The sequence below is a fragment of the Hyperolius riggenbachi genome, chromosome 2 (assembly GCF_040937935.1).
Source record: "Hyperolius riggenbachi isolate aHypRig1 chromosome 2, aHypRig1.pri, whole genome shotgun sequence".
Taxonomy (NCBI): domain Eukaryota; kingdom Metazoa; phylum Chordata; class Amphibia; order Anura; family Hyperoliidae; genus Hyperolius; species Hyperolius riggenbachi.
In genome coordinates this window covers 97,803,182-97,818,254 of record NC_090647.1, presented here as the reverse complement: position 1 = coordinate 97,818,254, position 15,073 = coordinate 97,803,182, and the positions used below count along the sequence as shown (strand labels likewise).

Sequence of the window (15,073 nt, the reverse complement as noted above, 5' to 3'; positions counted from 1 at the left end):
GAAAACCTCCTATTTTGGGTAATATAAGGACACTATTACCAGAAGGTAATTGAATCCCCCTCCCCCTCCTCTTTGTAGAATTTACACAGTGATTTTTGCTGAGGGAGGGACAATAAGCTGTGGCAGCGGGGGAGAGAAAATCAACACTGAGCTGGGTTGAGAAAAAAAAATCTTTTTTTTTCCGTTAATATGGAGTTTCAGATCAATATGAAAACATAACAGACTCTGGATAAATTCCTTTTTCTCCCGAGTTTTGTCCCAGGAGATAATTTTTCATCTTATCTACAAAATAGCTTTTCAGTACAGAACAACTGAAAATGCACCAGAAAGTATATATATATATATGATTGTATTATCAAACCTATTCTGAGTATTTTCTTGCTTGCTCAGGGCTGAAAATGAATTTTTATTAATAACATATGAAAACCTGCAGCGTTGTTTTAACTATAAAATCCTAACATAACTGATTTCAAATAATGTTCAATGAACAGCATGTAAAAAAAACAAACTGTACCTGAACATGGACTTCAAAAGCTAAGTGGGCTGTAACTGGCCAGAGGGTGGAGCCCCAGGGGGCCACCTAACCTTCACAAAGGGGTTGGTAGAGTTTGAGGGGATGCAATGCTTTTTTTAACAACTTAAATACATAATAATAATAATAATAAACAATAAGATCATTGAAGGTTTTAGGGGTGTTTCTTAAAGAGACACTGAAGCGTAAAAAAAAAATATGATATAATGATTTGTATGTGTAGTACAGCTAAGAAATAAAACATTAGGAGCAGAGACACAAGTCTAATATTGTTTCCAGTACAGGAAGAGTTTAGAAACTCCAGTTGTTATCTATGCAAAAGAGCCATTGAGCTCCACGGTTTTCAAAGTCGCAGAGAGCTATTTTCTGAAGCTTGTTATCTCTACTGTCAGTCGTATTTTCTTTTTCTCTCCAGAGGACAGGTCAATAGTACACTAGCCTGCTCTGCAAAACATTCAGAATGCTGAGTAGTGTGTAAACTGCCAATATTATATATATATATATATATATATATATATATATATATATATATATATATATATATATATATATATATATATATATTAGATATATGATGCAATGTTCTAGAAATTATCCGTACTACACAACCAATTCATTATATCATCAATTTTTTTTTTTGCTTTAGTGTCTCTTTAAACAGTTTCTATAAAATAAAAAAAACTGTTTAAAAAGCAGAATGACCAGCTATTTGCTGGTGATCACTGCAGCTACAGCCAGGAGTATGCAGCCCCATAGCGATAGTAGAATCCTTTTGGGAATTGCCAAAGTGCCCACATGGGAGTTGTACAGTTCACCCCATACAGGGGCGTAAAACTTCATGGAGTGGGATGGGGGAAGACTGGGGGCCATGGTGGCTCCTTCCTCCTCCCTCTCCCCACCTACATACAGAGTAGCACAGGGATCAGTGTAATATTTACCTGTTCCAGCACTGCCGATCTCCTCCATGCTTCAAAGCAGCACACTCTCTGCTGCCATTCACCGGCTCCCAATCACATGACCGATGTCAAGTCAAGTAATGGGGAGCCAGACAATGGCAGCAGAGATGACGCATGGAAGAGACCCGCAATGCTGGAACAGGTAAGTATTACACCACTCCCTGTGCTACTCTGCATGGCAGGTGAGGGTGACGGGGGATGGTTTGCATGTATTTATTTTTAAAATATATCCTTTTCTTTACTGGCTGGCTGCACTTGTGGCCATTCTAGATATGGTCCTGTCACTATTCCTTTATTACATTCACAATTGGTGATTTTTTTTCATAAGATGCTGCCTTGTGCAGAAATTGTAAATCCAGCTGAAGGCCTCTCATAATTCCAGCTATAACTGTAGAAGGCAATGGAAGGTCAGCAGGTGAATGAGATAGTCAGGCAGACTCCCAGAGCACATATTAATTCAGAGGAGATCTGTCAAGATGGAAATAGGATAAATGCCCCTATTGCTGATAAGACCAGAGCTGAGGAAGAAAAGGTCTCCATCAGTACTGCACATCATCTATCAGTAAACCAGGGTGCATTCATTATACTCAACACATAGATCATTTATGTCACATGCCTATCAAGCAAGTATGGAAACATGACAACAATCATATCCGTAACTGTACAGCAGGAGGTTACAGTGGTCCTGAACTCTGTACGTACGTCATCCATTCTCTCAGGAAACATGGAGGGGCTGAGAAATACCCCCCTCCATACCCTGCAAAGGGAGCCACATCAAATGCCACAAATTCTTTCAATGCTCAGGGCCCATTCACATCTGAAACCACAGATCGCCGGCAATTACCGCCGGCGTTTTGCAGGAGTGATTTTCCCGCGATTACCGCGGAAAAAATCACTGGACACTGCGGCGGTTTTGGAGCGATCACGACGGCAAACCGCTGCATGCATCGCGTTTACGGTTATCGCTAAAGCGGAAGTAAGAACACTGCCAATGGCTACAATGTGTAGCGGTTTTTACAAAACCGCTGGCGTTTTGCACTGAGCGGGATTCCCGCTCAGGTGTGAATGGGCCCTTACAGATCTTGTCACCTGATCATGTGTTACACTAAAACATACACATCCAAAACATTGAAAGATCAATTCATGTATAAATTCCATACTATATTATTATCATACTATATTATCATTATAATATTATTATAATAATTAATTATTATTATAGTGATATCATAATATATATATATATATATATATATATATATATATATATATATATATATATAAAATCATTATCATCACTGTGGAAGTTGGACCCTAAGAAAAGCAGATAGAAGAGAGATCGACTCCTTTGAGTTGTGGTGCTGGAGACGATTGCTTCGTATTACATGGACAGCAAGGATGAGGAACAAAGAAGTATTGGAATGTATAAGACCAAACATGTCACTGGAAGGCAAGATCACCAGACTCAGACTCGCATATTTCATCCACGTGATGCGATCAAATTCCTTAGAGAAAGACCTAATGCTACGACTGATCAGTGGCAAAAGTCGACAAGGCAGCCAGAGAACGCGTTGGCTTGACACCATCAAAGCTGACACAGGATTGAGCTTAAGGCAACTGGCAGAAATGGTACAAAATTGGACAGCATGGAGAAAGGTAACCTATAGAATCACCAAGAGTCGGATACGACTGAATGGATAACATCTTCATCATCATCATCATCAATATTATCAATGAAATTGAGTGCTACAAGCTTCAGAACTGGGGGTGCTGGACTGCACAATTAAAGGGCCACTGTAGTGAAAAAATGTAAAATGTGTACACATACATGAAAGAAGTAGATTTCTCTTAGGTTAATTTGTACTATAAAGTACTTTTGTTGCTGTTGCTTACTATAGACAAGAAATGTCTGAAAGGTTTTGGACTTGTTCATCTCCACATGGGGGATTATCAGTATCTCCTTAATTCTATGCAAATCAATCTCTTGGAAAGGATCCATACAAAAATGCCAGCCGGTATCCATTCTTGCTATTTTGGCAGTTGGACTGAGGGACTGCTGTTCAGTAAAGTGCTTTTGAAACCCTAAGAATCAGATCTGATCTTTACAACCTACTGTAAGTGACAGCACAATAGCAAAACATTTTATTCTAGAACATTTTAAACATGCATATACACGTGTTTTCAATTTTACAATTTTTCGTGATGGTGGTCATAGGCGGACTGGCCCGGGGGGACGGGTGGCATTCTCCCCCCGGGCCGCCGCCACCTCAAACAATCTGGGCCGGTGCGCTGGTGAATTACTTTAAAAATCAGCAGCTCCGCAGCCACTGGATTCAGCCCCGCCCCCAGCTGTTCTCATGGGCTCAACTCAGCTCCGTGTGTCGGGCCAGGGAGCAGGGCATTGGCTGAGAGCTCCTGCTCCTCCCGACTTCCTCTCTGCTGCACTGTGTGTGTGTATGTGTGTAGGCTCCGCCCCCCTCGGCCTGTGGAGACCATGCTGGGACAGACGGCATGCCAGGCTGCTGTACGCACACATGGGGAGAAGCAGCCAAGGCTCTCAGTGCAGCCAGTTCCCCAGTACAGAGAAGAGCATCAGGTGCCTGGCTGGGAATTCCTTCTGCTGCATGCCTGTGAGTTTGACACCCCTCCCCCACTCCACAGCAGTAGGTAGCCCGTTTTGCCCTCCCTCTCTATAGAGTGAGACCCAGCAGGTCTCCTTCCCCAATAGAAGCAGTATAGCTGCCAGCATGCCCTCTTCCTCTATAGAGGCACAGCTGCTCCCAGCATGTCCTTTCCCTCCATAGAGGTACCACAAGTCCAAGCATGCCCCTTTCCCTCAATATATGCACCAAAGCTCCCAGGAAGTCTCCCCCTCCAGAGGCACTAAAGCTGCCAGCATGCCCTTCTCCATAGAGGCACTTCTGCTCCGATCATGCCCCCCCCCCCCCTTCTATAGAGTCACCACAGCCCAGGCAAGTCTTCCCCCTATAGAGCCAGTACTGTTCCCAGCAGGCCATTCTTCTCCATAGAGGAATTCCTGTTCCCAGCATGCCATCCCCCTCCATAGAGACACCACAGCCCCAACAAGGTCCCGCCATCCCCTATAGAGACACTAAAGCTACAAGCATGCCCTTCTCCAGCATAGAGGCACTACTGCTCCCAGCATGCCCATCCCTCTACATAGAGGCACCACAGCCCCAGCATGCCCCTTTCCCTCCATAGAGGGACCACAGCTCCCAGCAAGCCCCTCCCTAGAAGCACCACGGCTCCCATTGTGCTCCTTCCCTTCCAAAGAGGCACCACAAGTCCCAGTATACTGCTCCTTCATATATTGTTGGGTTGTCCCCAGGGTCTCACAGCTAGTTGCTGGGCCCCCCTTGGTCACCCCAAATTGAATAGTGGACCCCCGGAGCCTCTGCAGTGTATTTATAGCGGAGCGCACTCACTGGTCCAGCTGGCGCGCTCATCTGTGTGCTAACGTCTCTATCCTCACAGGCGTCTCATCTCAGTGACCCAGCAGCACATGGGTGTGTACATGTCACCAGGTCACGGAGATGAAATGCCTATGAGGATGAAGCACACGGATAGAGGGAGGACAGGTGAGTGCGCTACACTGAAAATACCGGGGCACCAGGGGACCATTTATTCACATTGAAAAAAGCCTAGGGGACAATCTAATACTATATGGAGGAAGAGAAGCATGCTGGAAGCTGTGGCACCGCTATGGAAGGGAAGGAGCATGATGGCAGCTGTAGTGCCTCTATGGTGTGGAAGAAGCATGCTAGGAGCTATAGTGCCTCTAGAGAAGGGGATGGGCATGCTGGCAGCTGTAGTGCCTCTATACAGAGCATGGTGGGCATGCTAGGAGCTGTTTGCAGTTTGCCCCTATGGTAACACTGGCCGTAGCTAGTCTGGTGTTGGGTCTGTCTTTGGTTGAATAGGTTCCTTCAGTATACGAGCATGATGTGGGCGAGTGTATCTGTACTGCGCATGCGCAAGTAACATCCACACATGCCCAGTCAAATGAAGTGCTTTTGCATGAAGGAAAAGAGCCATGCACAAGTGTCTTAGTTCTACTGGGCATGTGTGGATCTCATTTGCCCATTCCCAGTATGGACACGCTTGCCCACAGTCAAGCTTGCACACTGAAGTAACCTTTTTGACCATTTTCCTGTACTCCTATTGCTGTTAGATGGAGTATTGTAAAATACTGAAGGAAGGGGACAGACAGTGTGGCTGCATTAAGGCTGGTACACACAATGCTATTTCCCATCAGATCCACAGGTCGAATTAATAATGTCTGGCATGTCTGATCTGCTCCCAATCAATTTTTTTGTTCGGGAAGAGATCAGACATGCCGTAAATTATCGATTTGACCCATCAATTTGACGGAAAATAGCATTGTGTGTACTAGGCATTATGAAGCTTGTGGCACCAGCTTAATTTAGGGACTTAAGGGGAAGAGCTGGTGGTGGCTGCCTTATGCACCATGAGTGAGGGGACCCTGGCTGCACCCAACACTACACTGAGCAGAGGAGGAGACACTCAATGCTATACCACTGTGCTCCCCTGTATGCACAGCAGTCTCAGCTCATCCAGCTATACACCTGCTCTCTACGACCTGGTCATCCTGCATGTCGCCTGATTACACGTGTATGTGTAGGAGATGGAGATAGGCAGAAAGCAGACTGCTGCTGGCTGTGGAGGATGGAGCCACTGCTGGAGGAGGTAAGACTGTCAAGCACAACAACTGCATCCACTACTCTGTTTATACTGGAGGAGAGTAGGAGGGTAACCACTAAAGGAGCTAAATGAGGATAGGGGACCACTAAACAACCAAATCAGGGCTTTCTGTAAATGGGAGGGGGGACCACAAGATCACTAGGGAAAGTTATATGGAGATTGAGGGACCATAAGACCACCTGGGAATACTTTGAGGGAGATTTTTTTAGTATTTATAAAGTGTCATTATTTTTTTGCAGCACCCTTCTACAGAGTATATATTCACGTCTCCGACTGCCCTCAGAGGAGTTCACAATCTAATCCTACCACAGTCATACTCAAATATCCTACCATATTATATAATGCATTTATACAGCACTGACATCTTCTGCAGCCCTGTAAAGAGTACATAGTCATGTAACTGACTGTCCTAAGAGGAGCTCACACTCTAATCCTACCATAGTCATAGCCTAATGTCCTACCATATTATTATTATGTATTTATATAGCACTGACATCTTCTGCAGCCCATTACAGAGTACATAGTCATGTCACTGACTGTCCTCAGAGGAGCTCACACTCTAATCTTACCATAGTCATAGTCTAATGTCCTACCATATTATTATTATGTATTTATATAGCACTGACATCTCCTGCAGCACATTACAGAGTACATAGTCATGTCACTGACTGTCCTCAGAGGAGCTCACACTCTAATCCTACCATAGTCCTGGCCTAATATCCTACCATATTATTATTATGTATTTATATAGCACTGACATCTTCTGCAGCACTGTACAGAGTACATAGTCATGTCACTGACTGTCCTCAGAGGAGCTCACACTCTAATCCTACCATAGTCCTGGCCTAATATCCTACCATATTATTATTATGTATTTATATAGCACTGACATCTTCTGCAGCACTGTACAGAGTACATAGTCATGTCACTGACTGTCCTCAGAGGAGCTCACAGACTAATCCTACCATAGTCATGGTCTAATATCCTACCATATTATTATTATTATTATGTATTTATATAGCACTGACATCTTCTGCAGCACTTTACAGAGTACATAGTCATGTCACTGACTGTCCTCAGAGGAGCTCCCAATCTAATCCTACCATAGTCATATTCTAATGTCCTACCATATTATTATTATGTATTTATATAGCGCTGACATCTCCTGCAGCACTGTACAGAGTACATAGTCCTGTCACTGACTGTCACCAGAGGAGCTCACAATCTAATCCTACCATAGTCATAGTCTAATGTCCTACCATATTATTATGTATTTATATAGCACTGACATCTTCTGCAGCACATTACAGAGTACATAGCCATGTCACTGACTGTCCTCAGAGGAGCTCACACTCTAATCCTACCATAGTCATAGTCTAATGTCCTACCATATTATTATTATGTATTTATATAGCACTGATATCTTCTGCAGCACTTTACAGAGTACATAGTCATGTCACTGACTGTCACCAGAGGAGCTCACAATCTAATCCTACCATAGTCATAGTCTAATGTCCTACCATATTATTATTATGTATTTATATAGCACTGACATCTTCCGCAGCACATTACAGTGTACATAGTCATGTCACTGACTGTCCTCAGAGGAGCTCACAAGCTAATACCTACCATAGACATTTGTCCATTGTAGTCTAGAGCCAATTTAGGGGTAAGCCTTTTAACTTATCTGTATTTTTTTTGTAATGTGGGAGGAAATTGAAGTGCCCAGAGGAAACCCACATAGACAAAGGGAGAACATACAAACTTAATACAGATTGTACCCTCAAAGGCCCAAAGTGCACCAAGTAAATGTCCCCCACGCAATTATACCCCCAGCCTAAAATGCTTAACGCAACTGCAAAATGTATCGTTGCTTTAAACTACCATTAAAAACATATCTTTATTGCATGCAAATGTATTTGGGCTGGGGATTCTGTGACCGGGCCTCTAGGTTGGGATTTCCCCCCAGGCCGAATCGTCCCAGTCCTCCCCTGATGGTGGTGCATTAAGTGTAACAGAAAGGGCGCGAGTAGTGGTCCATTCCTCCCTGTATGTTGACAAGGGGACAACATAGAACATCTGTTTTTTAAATTGCATTTTTCTCACGCCCTGATATGTGGTAAAAGTATAGAAGAAAACTTTCCATTTGGAGTTCAGCATAGATCCCAACTGTCTCTCTTTTGGAGGGACAGTCCTTCTTTGGGAGCCCTGTCCTTCTGTCCTCCTGATTTGTCCCTCTTTCAGGACTTTGTCCCTCTTTCTATGTACATAAATATATATATATTTCTCTACTAAAAATGTGTTTGATTGACTCTAAACTTTATTCCCATCCTTTAAATTGATATACAGTATTACTAATTGTAAAATGTTAATATGAATAAAAATGAACCAGAATAGAAAGGGCCAGTGTGGTTTGAATTATAAAGCAACATATTTTTCTTATGGAATCTTTATGGCAAGCGTGACTAGGGGTGTGCCCGGGCATGATCAGGGGTGTGGCAGGGGCACGGCTTAAGTGTCCATCTTTCTCATCTCAAACAGTTGGGAGGTATGGTGGTCGGTCTGGCTTAAAATGAACCTGAAGTGGGAGGGATATGGAGACTGACATATTTATTTCCTTTTAAACAATACCAGATACCTGCCCGTCCTACTGATCCTCTGCTTCTAATACTTTTAGCCATAGACCCTAAACTAGCTTGCAGCAGATCAAATGTTTCTGACTAAAGTCTGACAAGTTTAACCTCATGCTTGTTACAGGTGTGTGATTCAGACACTACTGCAGCCAAGAGATCAGCAAGACTTCCGGACAACCGGTATTGTTTAAAAGGAAATACATATAACAGCCTCCATGGACCATTCGCTTCAGAGTCCCTTTAATTCTACTGAATGAAACTGGCTCCTCCAACATTTCCCAAAATGCTCCATATGAGACACTTGACTTGCATAATCAATCTGCCATCCAATGACTGACTGGATTCTGCCCCTAAACATGACTTAGCGTCCTAGGTGTGAGCCCACCCAACACTGAGCTGTCAGCTGTCTCTGAACTCAACCTTTCAAATAAAAATCACTGGCCCATTGCAGATCCGTGATGTGCCTCCCAGATATCCGTTCTCGGAAGGGCTGACAATCCTCACCAAGCAGGTGACAATCGGGTAATAACTCCACTGTTCATGATTAAAGGAACATCGCTCACATTGTAACCAGCTTTTGAAGAGTTGTTTGTTTATAATAACAGGCCTTTATCAGAGACTGGGATATGAACCTTCCGGAGAAGACTACAAAGAAGTACAAATAACTGCTGTTTTCAGTGTCCACTCCAACGTTCAGCTCTAATGAGCTGTACAGTTTGCCTTGTCATTGATTAATACGTATTCCCTAACAGCAGAGGCAAGCATCCTCCTCCATAGCACTCGCTGTGGGCTTCAGCAATGTGCTGACGTTATAGGGTGGACCTGGTGGGAGTTCAGAGGATGAGAAGTAATGGAAAGAACATAGAGCTATTGCTGAGAATCGGTGATGCTACACTTCACAAGACACCCTGACAAGCGCATGATCTTAGAATTTGCCTAAAGGCTCATACACACATCCAACTTAATGCACAACCAACTGTACAACATGACCAACCACTAGTTGTTTACCAGACAAGTACGCACACACATGCCAACCAAGTAAACAACCAAGTCACTTAAATACAATGCATGCAAGCTAAATGAAAAACTTCACAACATGTTGGCATTCAAAAACAATAAAGTTGTTGAAAAGACTTGTACACACATTCCAAACTGCATGATAATTGGGCCGATTGATCCACCAGTTGGATCTGGCAAACAACCTGTTATCAGTTGGTCATCTGGTTGTTTGTCAGCTGTAACAAGTACAAGAAAACTAGAAATCCCCCCTATTATTCTATATACTGAAAATGAGCAATACTTGTAAAAATTCAGGATGTAAGGTAAATGCAAAAAGTCTTTATTAAAAGCCAACTACAGATTAAAAACAATTAAAAACAAAGAAGCCAGACCTGGGCCATAGGCCCCTAATAGTACAATAATATATTCAAAGCCCTATGCTAATGATGCTAACATTAATGACTCACCCAGGAGTCTCTGCGAACTAATAGTATTTAACAGTGCCACAAAAATAGGTAACAATCAATATATAATGTAGTGGAACTGTGCCGCAGAGATAATCCCTAGAGAGGCAAAGTTGTTTGTCAGCTGGACCCAACTTATCTTCCAACAGACTAGTTTGTAAGATAGTTGGACAGGTTGTTGGTAGGTGTGTATGAGCCTTTACAGATAAATGTCCTATAACTACATGAACACATACATATCACTGCTGAACCTTCGTCTCCCTATGTCCCCCTCCCCCTCATGCCTCCTTAGGGATGACAGATGATTGCCAAGTGCGACTGGTGGCGCTGTAGAAAGGCAGCCTCGACTCTTGACTTTTGGATATTATCCCCTCCATCCTTCCAAAACCTGTATGAGCCAAAACCAATTCCGGGTACAACTCCCCGTTTGTACATGGCGAAATAAACTCTACTTTGAGGTCAAAAGAGCTTGTGTATCCACATATTACACAGTAGGTAACTGAGTGTTACCAGCAAAATACTACAATACCGGCAAATTGAAACTATAATTACGATTTTGGAGTAAAAAAGTCAGCATTACCACTTTTTAAAGCTAATGGGAATCGATAAAATAAAATAAGCAGATACTCACCTAAGTAGAGGGAAGGCTCTGGGTCCTATAGAGCCTTCCCGCTCCTCTCACAGTCCGCTCGTTTAAGCGCTGGCTCCCCGTTTGAATCCAATGCCGCTGGAGGCTGTGGAAGTCTTCAGAAGACAAGGAGGCTCCATACTGCGTATGCGTGAGCGTGTGAGAGAGCGTGCTAGCGCAGGCGCAGTACTGAGCCGTCCATCTTTGGGAGACTTCCAAAGCCTCTTTCGGTTGCAGAAAGCAGTATTTGCCCAACTGGTCAAATACTGCTACCGGGGAGCCAGTGCTGGAACGCAGTGACCATGAGAGGAGCGGGAAGACTATAGGACCCAGAGCCTTCTCTCTCCTTAGGTAAGTATCTGGCTGTTTTTTTCCCTAGATTCCCATTTACTTTAAAGTAATCTAGTCTTGGTACTTTCAAAGGGCGACAAAGAAGTTCTCTAATACTGAGACTAGATACCTTTAACTAGAATGGGCAAAAACAATGGAAAGCCTTTGCCTGAAATTTAGGAAAAAAGATAACCTTAAAAGACAACTGAAGTGAGTGGTACATGGAGGCTGCCATATTTATATCATTATAAACAATACTAGACGCCCGGTATCCTGCTGATCCTTCATGCATCAGTAGTGTCTGAATCACCCACCCGAAACAAGCATGCAGCTAATCTAGCTAAACTCAAGCCAAACCTCTGACCAGCATGCTTGTTCGGGTTCTATGGCTAAAAGTATTGGAGGCAGAGGATCAGTAAGACAGCCAGGCAGTTTGCATTGTTTAAAAGGACACCTGAAGTGAGAAAGAAATGGAGGCTGCCATATTCATTTCCTTTTAAACAATACTACTTGCTGATCTTTCCGGCATCAGTAGTGTCTGAATCACACACCTAAAACAAGCAGGCAGTTATTCTAGTCAGATTTATGACAGAGCAACTGATCTGCATGCTTGTTCAGGGTGTATGGCTAAAAGTATCAAAGCCAGAGGATCAACAGAACAGCCAGGCAATGTCCATTATTTAAATAAAAATAATAATTGGCAGCCTCCATCCTCCTCTCTCACTATCTAAATTTCAGGCAAAGGCTTTTCATTTTTTTGCACATTTAAAGTACTCATATGACTGTGGTTACAACTATAAATCAACCACCTGAAGTAAGGAGAAGAAATGTAATACAATCACTTCTCAACAGGAAATGTAACATTGGATGGTTACTGTGGCAACTGGTTGGATGGTAACAAGTCACACATAAGACAAAATAAAAAGTATAAAACTCTCACAAAAAATAAATAAACAACAAATGAACAAATAAATAACAAATAAATAACACTAGGTAAGCACTGTGACAATGTAATGTGTGCCTAAACGAAACCTGGGACCGCCCTCCTGGATCCTCCGCTATTCAGCCCGTAAGGACCTTCAGTCTGGGGCATATTGCGCATACTCCGACCGGCCTCGACTCAAGAACTTTACTGGCCAAATACCAGAGGATCCAGGTGGCACAGAAAGGAAGCAATCAGCCAGAAGGGGACTGGAGGAAGCCCAAGGTATGTATAATCATTTTATATCCCCCGTCTCAGGTACACTTTTAGCACCTACCTGGGTATTTAAACATACATGCTCCGGAGGAAAAGAAGATGAGTCACGAAACTGACCCATGTAAACACAGCTTGCCATCTGGTCATTATGCCTTTTGTAGGAAGCAAGTCAACTTACTTAACCACTGTTTTCTCAATGGACTGATTTTATCACATACACCGATCCGCCTCCTAATTATCCCTAGAACAGAGTCAGCATAAAGGAGTGAGAATAATAATGTCCTTACCGTCATCCTTGTCGGGGAGAATCACAATCTGAGCGGAGGGGAACTCTGTGCCCAGCCTTCCTCCCATAGGCATGCTCAGCGTGATGTTGAAGGTCTCGGCTTCCTCATACAAAGAATCATCGATGATCACCACACGGCACGTCTTCTCCTCTTCCCCCTTATCAAACCGCAGAACACTGTTATGTTCCTCAGGCCTGGATATGTAATCAGAGTAGGATAAAACGGATGTTGGGACGGTTCCAGTAGCCGTACCTGTAAAACACAGTTGGAATGCATTTTAGGCTTGTAATTTGTCATAAACTGATGTGTCTGGGAGGCAAACATCAGAATAACAAAATACGGTTCTGTAAACTGACAAGATATATCGTGTTGACGTTTAGCAGGTCGATCACGGAATACATTTATAACTTTCAGTATAAAGATGTTATTTGGAATAATTTTAAAGCATTGTGGCAATGGGCCTAGGTTACTAAGGTTCTCCTATTTTGGAGATCATTAGGGATGCTGCAAATCTGGCCTGGATTTATTAGACATTTGCTGCTATTAAAGTGCAATTTACATCCCCCATCTGGACCTATCTAGACTATGATATGCTGTGGAAGGACTGGTGAATGCTAATGGTGTTGGTGTGACTGCAGTCACATACACCACACTCCCTATCGAAATTGGTCTTGTAAACTGCTGCCAATGTGATGGAGAAGTTGATAGCTCTTGACAGCCCCCCCCCCCCCACCACCACCACCACCAGATAGACCTTGTGTAACCCTTTTGGTGTAGGAAAAGATATACTAATTCTGGTTACCAAAAATGTGAAAGCAGTTTCGGAGGTATAGAATCTTTGAGCACTCCATTCTATTGTGTATGGTACAGATCTGTGTTTCCAACTCCAGCTGTAATGCCCTGATGTGGCAGTGATGTGGTAGTCTAATTATATAGTTGAAGTTGGAGGAGTAGCTAGCCTCCACATAAATGAGAACACAAAATAAACTATTAGGGCTGATTCACACTGCAAGAGCTTTTTAAAGAGACTGAAGCAAATGTAAATACTTGTTTTTACCTTTTATGTTAAGCATTATGGCCAGTGCTAAAACCCCACGGCAAAACAAATGTTATTACCATTGTGAATAAGGTCAGTAATTATTTACCTTGCCCTTTATGTCCCCACTAGTAGGTTCCTGAATCCAACCTCCACCCCAATGGTAATCCATTCCTGATGAATGACCCTTACCTGAACCTACACACACACACACACACACACACACACACACACACACACACACACACACACACACACACACACACTATACACACACACCATACACACACACACTATACACACACACCACACACACACACACACACACACTATACACACACACACACTATACACACACACACACACACACACACACACACACTACACACACACACACTATACACACCACACGAACACACACTATACACACACACACACACACACACACACACACACACACACTATACACACACACACACACACACACACACTACACACACACACACACACACACACACACACACACACACACACACACACACCATATACACACACACACACACACACACCGCACACACGCACACATACACACACACACACACACACACACACTACACACACACACACACACACACCATACACACACACACACCATACACACACACACACACACACACCATACACACACACACACACACACACACACACACACCACACACACACACACACACACTATACACACACACCATACACACACACACACACACACACACACACACACCACACACACACACACACACACACCACACACACACACACCACACACACACACTTTAAACTCAACCGGACTTCTACCTCTAATCATCTCTGCTAGGGTTAAATCCTTCCTGATGACTAACCGTGACCTGTTTCCTTATCTTTAAATCCTTCCTACACCAACATCTCCCTAATTAATAGCTCCTTTCTAATGACTAACCATAACCCGCCCCCCTTAAGTTAACCCTTGCGCATCATTTAACCCTAACTTTCCCTTAATGTCAAACCTTTCTAGGCACATAACCATCCAGCCAAAATGCACTCCTTTTAGATGCCCTCCCCCCCCCTCCCCCTCCCCATCCTTCTAAAACTAACCTACTTCCTATTCCATCTTTCTAAATCTATGCCTGAAAACTGGGCAGCAATATGTAAGCATTCCATTATCACTAACAGGACCAGATTAATGCCTGAGGGTTATGATTGTCTAACTGCTTTAAAGAGGAACTCCAGT

General features: G+C 43.3%; 1 protein-coding gene across 1 annotated transcript in view; it reads right to left on the bottom strand.

Moving 5' to 3' along the window:
• Positions 1 to 15,073, bottom strand: part of FREM2 (FRAS1 related extracellular matrix 2) — a 317,024-nt gene that overhangs the window by 120,673 nt on the left and 181,278 nt on the right. The window contains exon 6 of the mRNA XM_068267101.1: positions 12,771 to 13,022. Within this exon, the coding sequence (XP_068123202.1) occupies positions 12,771 to 13,022 (252 nt within the window). The remainder of the gene's footprint in view (positions 1 to 12,770; positions 13,023 to 15,073) is intronic.